Source organism: Nanorana parkeri, unplaced genomic scaffold (assembly GCF_000935625.1).
Source record: "Nanorana parkeri isolate BGI_ZX_2015 unplaced genomic scaffold, ASM93562v1 scaffold89, whole genome shotgun sequence".
Classification (NCBI taxonomy): Eukaryota; Metazoa; Chordata; class Amphibia; order Anura; family Dicroglossidae; genus Nanorana; species Nanorana parkeri.
Window position 1 is genome coordinate 1570353 of NW_017306357.1, and position 9817 is coordinate 1580169.

General features: G+C 40.8%; 1 protein-coding gene across 1 annotated transcript in view; it reads right to left on the reverse strand.

Moving 5' to 3' along the window:
• Window positions 1-9817, reverse strand: part of NRDC (nardilysin convertase) — a 48700-nt gene that overhangs the window by 21914 nt on the left and 16969 nt on the right. Inside the window, exons 10-15 of the mRNA XM_018552502.1 lie at window positions 5758-5827; window positions 5131-5208; window positions 3717-3837; window positions 3067-3125; window positions 2921-2975; window positions 777-881 (exon numbers count right to left, since the gene is read on the reverse strand). Of these exons, the coding sequence (XP_018408004.1) occupies window positions 777-881; window positions 2921-2975; window positions 3067-3125; window positions 3717-3837; window positions 5131-5208; window positions 5758-5827 (488 nt within the window). The remainder of the gene's footprint in view (window positions 1-776; window positions 882-2920; window positions 2976-3066; window positions 3126-3716; window positions 3838-5130; window positions 5209-5757; window positions 5828-9817) is intronic.

Genomic DNA, 9817 nt, shown 5'->3' on the forward strand with positions numbered 1-9817 from the left:
CGACTTTTGCCGCCGGGACTCTGTTTAAACTTGTAGAGCCGACTGTCGGCTTTACAACAGAAGCGATCCTGGCGACTTACCTGTCGCCAGATCGCTTCTGCGTCCCGAAATCATGAAGGGGTTAATGCCGGCTCTATGCATATATGCATGAGCTAGGCTGATGGTGGTGCTGAAAGCACGGTCCCTGCACAGTGGCTGAGCTGTCACCGTCAGCTTCCGGTAACGGTTTACCATCAGGGGGTGATGCGATTGGTTCCTGATCATGTGACAGCCAATCACATGATTGGGAAGCCCACTTCCAACTACCAGCATTAGGATCCCCTTAAAAGACCACCAGGAGTCGGTGGCAAGGTGTTAATACAATGTGCATCAAACCATTGTTGTGGGGTTTTTTTTCTTAATAAAAGTAATGCTTTGATCCTTTCTTGCATTCCCCCACTACTGATCTCCTGAAGCCACTGCCTGTGTACAAGCACTCCAGCTATACCTGCATATCATTTCTCAGGGCAGGTTTCCCTGTAATGACAACAGACATTTTCACGCATTGTGTATCAGCACAGCTGCTTGTAGTCTCCACTCAGACAACATTGACAGAAGCAGCAGAAAAAATTGTGAGACAAGGCATTGCCACCTAATAACAGGAAGTGCATGCATATGGTCCTTCATGGAAGGATCACCAAGTATTTTTTGTATGCAGGCTGCACATTTATGAAATATTAAAAATTATTTTTGGAATTAGTCAGTTAATGTGAGTGATTTCTGCTAATAACACTTACATCAGGGTGGTATTCAAAGAGCAGCTGGTCTCCAGTCAGGAAGTCTTCTTTGGGGAATAGTTGCATGTTTTCACAAATATTCTCCACGAATTCAATGGGATCAGTCTAAACAAATGATTAAGAAAAAAATACATTGGAGGGGAAAATTATCAAAACTGGAACAGACGAAATCTGGAGCAGATGTGCATGGCAACCAATCAGCTTCTCTCTTTCCTTTTCAAATCTTAAAGGAGTCTAATCTAAAAGCTCTGGTGTACAGGAAAGATGGGGACATGAAAGTCTCCCTGACGTAGGAAGGCAATGACAGGTCTGGTGGATTCCATCTGGACCCAAACAATGATATTCAATGCTTTGGAGGACCAAGATGGGGTGAATCCCCCCTTTGGGTTTTGGGGTAGTGAAAAGGTCAGAATAAAGGTGCCCATACACCTTACAATTAGCTGCAGATTTTCTGTGGTCAGATGAAAAAGATGGAACAGATTCCTCCATCTACACTTAACTGTGTGGATGGAGGAATCTTCCACTGGGTCAAGCTTCAGTATCTTGCTAGTTGGCCCTGCTGGCTCCCAAAATACCTGAACAGTCTGATTGGATGCAGGCATTGTTCAGGTGTTTTGAGAGCCAAGCGGGGCAGACTAGCAAGATACTGAAGCTTGGCCCAGCGGGAGATTCCTCCATACACACAGTTTAGCGGGGGAATCTGTTGCACTTTTTTCCCATCTGGCCAGAGAAAATCTGCAGATAATTTTAAGGTGTATGGCCAGCTTAAGCCTCTGGACCCCTTCTACAATAGAGGCCAGAGCTATGATTCCTTGGTCCAGAAGGCCCAAGAAAGCCTGATGAAGACCTGCCAGTTTGTGAGGATACACAGGAAGATTTGAAGTAGGTAATCTAGACTGCAGCTCCTCAGGTATAAAAAAGCTCATCTGGAGGGGATTTGAGCAACCCAGAATCAGAGAGTCACTATAACCAATGACTCAGAAAATCACTAAGGCCGCAGGTAAATCAGATAGAAAAATCTATGGTAGAAGGTGCAAGAGTGCGCTTATGGCCTCCGAGTCAGCATATATTTGGTTAATTTGGTTCCTAAAGTCCTACATGACTATAGTAAATCGTAGCCATTTGAGAAAGCAGAGGACCCAGTTATTCCTAAATGAGCTTATGAGGAAGTCAGGAAAGACTCTATTAGCAGAGAACAACATGATTCCAAGCTGCAGACGTTGGAAACATCGGGGACTGAAGCCGTCCCCGACCTCCTGTGCCCCATAATGGATGAAAAAAGTGCATCTATGGTCAAAAACTAAAAATAAATGTGTTTCTATATTGAATTTCATAAGCTCTATCCCTCTTCTAATACACACATTGATCTAGAAGTTTTTAAACTTGCATATTGAAGATGCCCATAGGATGCACTTCCTCAATGCAGAGACACAATTTCCCTCAGCCCTGTGAATATGCACTTCCAAGTGTTACCACTAACTATGCCTTCCCTCTGAACTACAAAATTAGCGTCTGGACTTCCCACAATGTATCAACATCATTGATTGCTAAAAGTAATTGTTGATGGGATATGTAGTCTTGAGAAATCAAGATTGCATCACATCAAGTGACACAAAGCACACTGGGAATCCAGGAAGTTGTTGAACATGATGGGCAGACATAGGGCAGCATCTACTACATAAAAAGGATTTTTCTTCCAAGTAAGCTTTGATTGCAATCTATCAAAAACTATGGTAAGTATTTCTATTACAATGCTGATGTCATAACAGGATAGGATATGCTGTGACCTTAGAACTCCTTTCACTGAATTTTCTTTTCATATTAGAAGTTAAAAGACCTCTAAAAAGGATGGTATACCCCATCGCTGTCCTGCTATCCAATGGGGCAACACTTTGTTGGCTGTTTATGCACCCTACTGGACAGTAAGAAGCTGGAGAAAGGAGGCTTACAAAGGATCCAGAGGGTCACAGAAGTCTTTATCCCTCACTACAGAGTGTGGCCGAGTTTGAAAGATCCTGGACAGTGCGGGAAGCACAGAGTGTTGACTTGTTTTTTTTAACCCACGACAGGTTCACTTTAACATAAAACTAACAAATAAATGTCCATATTCTCCTGTGGAGCATACATTACAATAACACGTGTACCTGTTCCTGATAGCGAAACTCATTGGCCTCAATCTTCTGAATTTCCCGGAAAATCCTGAAAATGTAAACAATTAGGCCTCAGCACAGCTTCATAAATTATTTTACCTTCACACAAGTATTACTATGATTTTTGTACAAATAATCACCTTTCTTGTGGACCTAGCTGCTGCAACATTTTGATATACTGGAACACAATGTGAGTAACCTAAGAAATAATTTACAAAAGACAAAAAAAAAAAAAAAAGGACTCCATATTATTTCTGCGAGAGGAGATTATATATGCTGAACTAATGAAGAGAATTCATAGTAACACTCAAGATATAAAAAGTGACCCTTTAAGTTGGACGGTAAACCATGAGAAGGTCTACAGAACACAAAGCTACCAAAGGAAAGCCTTAGAAAAACAGATGTCAATGAGGAGGAACATGTAGGAAAAGTGTTGACACTGAACAGCGTTCATATTTAAATTGATTGAGCATGAAAGGGAAAAGTTATTATTTTGGCATAGAGGAAAAGCAGGGAAATTCACAGAACTATGGAAAGAAAGGTTCTCATCTGAAGAAGGGATAAATGATAACTCACTGGTGAATCTCATGTTTGTTTAAATGGTAAGTATAGTATAATATGAGCCCAATAGATAAGTGGATTTAATACTTTTTTTCTGATGGTATGTTAATGGTATAATTATTTGTTGTTTTTTTTTTATTTTCTGTTAATTTATTTTTTTATAAATGTATATGTTATATAATTTGAAAAAAAAATAAAGCTTATGGAAAGGGTAAGTTTTAGATCATACCTCATAGAAATGTTCATATCCAGCATCTGTCAGTGTTATGGAAATGCTGAAGACTGAGTATGTTGTATTCTGCTCAAATCCAGTTTCACTGTTCCCTCCAAACAAAGCCAGAGCCCAACACCTAAGAGAGGAGAGCAGACAGAATAGTGGGCACTGCCAGGTCAGAATTCCCTCAACTGCATCATATAACCAGCACTCTAATAGCCAAACATACATTTAACAGATTTACTGCTTTCTTAATCTGGTCCTTCAAAAACACATAGTAAGTTCCTCCCCACTTTTATTGCAGACCATGCCATTTCTGTTATTGAGTCCACCAGAATCCACAAAAAAACAAAAGTAGCATTCCAACAATCAAAACGTTCCTGCTCCGACTTGCCAACCTTTACCTCAAAACCCCTAAATTTTACACCAAGCATTTGTGTAAAATGCATTCCTTTATTTACATACGCTTCCTTGCATACTTAACTGACTTCCTGCTGTTTGTTAAAGGAGAACTATGAGGTTGAGGCTTTTCCCCATAGTTCTCCTAAGGGTAACAGGAGGACACAAACTAGCGTCCTCCCGTCACCCAATGCTCAGTATACCGCGAGCTACAGCTCGCGATATACTGAGACGCTGCAGCTGAAACGGATCCCGACAATTGTCAGGATCGGCCAGCTGCGTGATTGACAGCTGGCTCTGCCTATCTAGAGGCAGAACCAGCTGTACCCGCCCCCTCGCCCGTCCGTTCCGCCAGTCAGAGCTGGAGGATCAGACAGGAGAGGGAGGAATCCAGTCACTCCCCTGTCATAGCGCTCTGCTGTGACAGGATCGAGAAGTGAGCGAACGCCGGTATGTGTTCGCTCACCTCCCGATCTACTGAGCCGACCTGTGACAGTCTCATTGTCACAGGTCGGCTAGAACTAGGAGGATGAGTGAAAAGCACTCACCTCATAGATCTCCTTTAAGTCAATAAGAACTCAAAAGGGACCCTTTTGTAGCTTATCTACTGGACCTGTAAATGAGGTATGGAACATCCAGAGATTAAAGTAGATTGTTTATACTTCAACCACAATGAAAATTCAAATAAGGGCCAGATTAGTACAAACAACCCTTCCACTATGTTTTTGTGTCATGGAATACATTTTCCAGAGGAAATGCATCCTAACTATGCAAGAGTATGCTCACTTCATGTCAAAAACAGGACATTGGCGCTACCAGGCTACAAAGATAATCTTGTAGCCACTATGCTCCTCTGCCACTTCTTTATTCCTAGTACTGAAATCCCTCCTTACCAATAAACCTCACACACATATCTCTACACCCAACAGCATCAGATTGTTCCAATTACTGGCAGTCCACTGCTCAGTAATCTATACCTTTAAACATATACTGCAGCACACAAGCCAGGAATCTAAAATTTTTTACTTACTTTTTACGCAGCAAAGAGAGAATACTGCCTTTACCCTCGTGACCAATAAGCCATGAAATGTAGTGAAGAGGTTTCACCCTGTAATTGAATTATAAGCGTTATTTAAAATGTTTACCAGAAATGTAAATGTGAAAATGTAGAACAGAAAGTGATTGATACAACTGAAAGTCTGCTGCCATGGAAAAGCAAATAACCTCCCCTTGCAGGTGAGCTACCTTCACACTCTCATTTTTGTCTAAGAGTATGGTAGAAAGCACTTTCACTTACCTGATCCCCGCTCTCCCAGTGGACAGCATTTACCTCTCTCACCTCAGCTGTAGTTTGTGAACTGCCCCTTGGTGTCCCCATGTATAATACTGGCCTATGGGCCCTGCATGAGAAGTAAATCACATCAACTGTCAGAGAGAGGGGAAGGAGTGGAGAGCAAGGCTGCACACGCCAGTTCTGGAGCCAGCAGAAGTGGTTGGGTGAAAGTGCTTTCCAAATGTCCCCTAGACAAACATGAGCGGTTAACAGTTGCCTAACAGCACTGCAAGGGGAGGTTTTTTTTGTTTAATGGAGATAGGCTTCAATCTGGTAATGTTTGAAGCCTGGACAGTATAGCTGGGAACACAAAGCAGTACTTACTTGTAAAACCTTTCCTGGGTAGGAAGGGCCCATGTTATAGTCAAAGCATGAACCTTTTTAATTGGGACAACTGCAAAGAGAAGCAAAACGTAGTACTTCATTACTTTGGTCAACATATTTTTAATATTAGGTTTCTTATCTAGGTCAGCAGTTTGAAATACACATACTGAATGCTTGTTACCAGTCAGTAGAAAGTATCAGCCAGACAATTAGCATTTTCAGAAGGTGTTCAATAATGGCATGCCTAATATTTCTTCTCTCAGTACAGGTTTCCTTTAAAGCAGGACTCCAGGCAAAGATGGTTTACAGAATATACATTACTCTGTGAATGGCCAAGATGAGGGAGGGGGGGGGGGCGCTTCTCTTTATGAGAGCTGCAGCTCTCATATCCGCATCGGGCTGGAAGTGTAACCCATTGTGGGTATGACTAAAAGATTTTGGCTGGAGTTCTGCTTTAAGCAGTTAAAAGTGCTCTGCATGACATGGGCTAGAACTAGAATTTGCAGAAAAAAACATCAACGATCAATGCCTACCTCTATACAAGGCATTGAAGCCAGGGGTGTCAAATGGTTCAGTCAGGTGGCTAAAATCAGGCTTTTGTAAACCGCTAAAAGGGATAAAGACATTATAAAGCGGTTCAAGAGGATCTTAAGTTTGCTTCGACACAAAACAAATAAAAAGCATAAAGTTCAAGAAAACGAGCAAAATGTAAAACTATATGCAAGTAACATCAGCCAACTTCGTACAAGCAATGCTTAAAAAACAGTCAGGCGGGCAAACATATACAGAACAATAATATCAGGGGTAGGCAAACTCCAGCCCTCCAGCTATGGTGCAACTACAAATCCCATTAGGTATTGCAAGAGTCTGACAGCCACAGATATGACTCCAAGAGACCGATGCATGATGGGATTTGTAGTTTCATCACAGCTAGAGGGCCAGAGATTTACCCCTGATCTATATGGTGGGCATTCTGTTGCATACAGTTTAAGTCAAATCTGTCCATCTATTCAGAGATAAAACAGTGCCAGCAACAGGCAATGCACAGCAACAGTTCTTCCCAAGTGAACACAGAGCCAGCATTGTTGAAAGTTTCATGATGCAATTGTATTTCTTCATAGCAAATGCAGGATAAAAACCTTAACGACACTCATGCATTTCAGCCAATCCTGGTCTAAGTTGTAGCTAAGTGCGCAAGGATTTCCATATCTTACATACCCACCCACCAAACATGGTGGGTAGGGGGCAAGGATAATTGAAACGTCGAACCGAATATCACACATTCTTTGAGGAACCTTGTCGCTGTCACACAACACTTTTTTGTAATACCACTTCATTCTGTGCTGTACTTGAAGCAGAACTGCAAACCACATTCACAATGTCACTTAAAGCCCAAATTAAGTTTCAGTTTAAAGTACAGTAATACCTTGGTTTACAAGTAACTTGGTTTGAGAGCGTTTTACAAGACAAGCAAACATTTCTGAAAAATGTTGCCTTGATATACAAGCAATGTCTTGCAATAAGAGCAAAATTTTGTAGAAAAGCACCCCCCGAATAAGGCTGTAGCAGTGCGAGCGATGAGTCTGTTTAACGACAACGCAATGTCACATTGGATAGATTCCTTGCTAAGGTTTTCATGAAATGAAAAAGATTCCGTTGAGCCAAGAGATAGCAGTGATTCCGTTAGTGATAGTGAAAGTCGTCCTACACAATAATCCTCCTCTCTCTTGTCCCCCTCACACCAGCCACATAGGTACCTGTAATTGGTTTATTTGTCTTTATATTTTGAATTATATATTATAGTACAGTACTGTATTGTAATCCTTTTTATATGAATATTTTTGGGTTGTGGAACGAATCATCTGAATTTCCATTATTTCCTATGGGGAAATTCGCTTTGATATACAAGCGCTTTGGATTACAAGCATGCTTCCGGAACGAATTATGCTCGTAAACCAAGGTATTACTGTAAACCATCAGAGGGAGTGAACCCGGAAGTAAGCTTTGTAGATGCAGTCTGAATCTGCGCAAATATACTGTTTACACTAATGGAATAGATGCCATATTGCTACCAGTGAGTGACAGTAAACAGAAATACAGATTTCAGGGTTTTTTTTCCAGTAAAATCAACAAAAAGTGTTTATATCTATTAATAATTCTAGCTCTCCTCCCCTTTAGTTGACCTCTTAATAGGTTCTGCAAGTTAACATTTAGGTCTAACTACATAATAACTACGCATTAAAAGGGAAAGCCGGAGAGACCTGTACATCTTTTGCTATTTTCTGAGTTAGCTATATTACACGTTTGGTGTTTAAAATACTGTATGTGTGTGTTGTTACTCATATAAGTAACTATTGTTGAAAGGTTTTTCAGGTACAATGAAGGGGTGACCTCTTTTGCATCTGATTGCATATTTGGTCACACAGCCCCTCAAGATTATAAAGAATTATGTGACACATTATTTATTTTTAAACTGATACTTAAACTCCCTTTTTAATTTCGAAGAGACAACAATACTGTTATGTAAGAGATTCTCTTGCTTGTAACAGTCCTATGTCTGCATTTCTAATTTTTCTTCTGTGTGTTGTTGGTCGCAGGCCTAAAACAAACAAAAATATATATTTGCATCGACAACACTTTTTTGTAATACCACTTCATTCTGTGCTGTACTTGAAGCAGAACTGCAAACCACATTCACAATGTCACTTAAAGCCCAAATTAAGTTTCAGTTTAAAGTACAGTAATACCTTGGTTTACAAGTAACTTGGTTTGAGAGCGTTTTACAAGACAAGCAAACATTTCTGAAAAATGTTGCCTTGATATACAAGCAATGTCTTGCAATAAGAGCAAAATTTTGTAGAAAAGCACCCCCCGAATAAGGCTGTAGCAGTGCGAGCGATGAGTCTGTTTAACGACAACGCAATGTCACATTGGATAGATTCCTTGCTAAGGTTTTCATGAAATGAAAAAGATTCCGTTGAGCCAAGAGATAGCAGTGATTCCGTTAGTGATAGTGAAAGTCGTCCTGCACAATAATCCTCCTCTCTCTTGTCCCCCTCACACCAGCCACATAGGTACCTGTAATTGGTTTATTTGTCTTTATATTTTGAATTATATATTATAGTACAGTACTGTATTGTAATCCTTTTTATATGAATATTTTTGGGTTGTGGAACGAATCATCTGAATTTCCATTATTTCCTATGGGGAAATTCGCTTTGATATACAAGCGCTTTGGATTACAAGCATGCTTCCGGAACGAATTATGCTCGTAAACCAAGGTATTACTGTACATCTCACCATTTGCAGCCAAATTGCTTTATATTTGTTACATATTCCCAGTCACAAAGCATAACTACTGACTGCAAATGTGGAACTACACTTTAAAATCAGCTATTTACATTTCAGGTGCATCTGAACAAAAGCAAAGTCTAAAGCTGCCCATACACCTATAGATGATCTGCAGATTTTCGATGGTCAGATGGAAAAAGTGCCACAGATTCCTCCATCTACTCTAAGGCCTGGTTCACACCTGTATGTTTTGTAGCGCGTTCAACGCTCTACGAACGCTCTACAAAACGCTCAAACATGAAAATCCCATTGTTTTCTATGGGTATGGTTGACACCTTGCCGTATTTCAACCCGTCTGAACACGCTACAAAACGGCCTACGCCTGAAAAGGTACATGAGCTTCTTTGCGGCGTTTTTGTCGCGCGTTTCCATTGGGATACAGCCAAATAGCCCTCGGAAATGCGCGTTTGTCGCGTGTTTTTTTTACCGCGAATCACGGTAGAAACGCGCATATTCAATACGCCTAGGTGTGAACCCAGCCTAAACTGTGTTGATGGAGGAATCTCCCACTGGGCCAAGCTTCAGTATCTTGCTAGTCGGCCCCACTGGCTGTCAAAACACCTGAACAATGCCGGCATCCAATCAGATTGTTCAGGTGTTTTGAGTGAGGGGAAAATCTCTCTAATAAAGCACCGGATCGAGGTAAAAAAAACGCACCAGGGGTTCTAATCACTTCCTACTCGAAATAAAAATTACTTTTTTTTTTTTT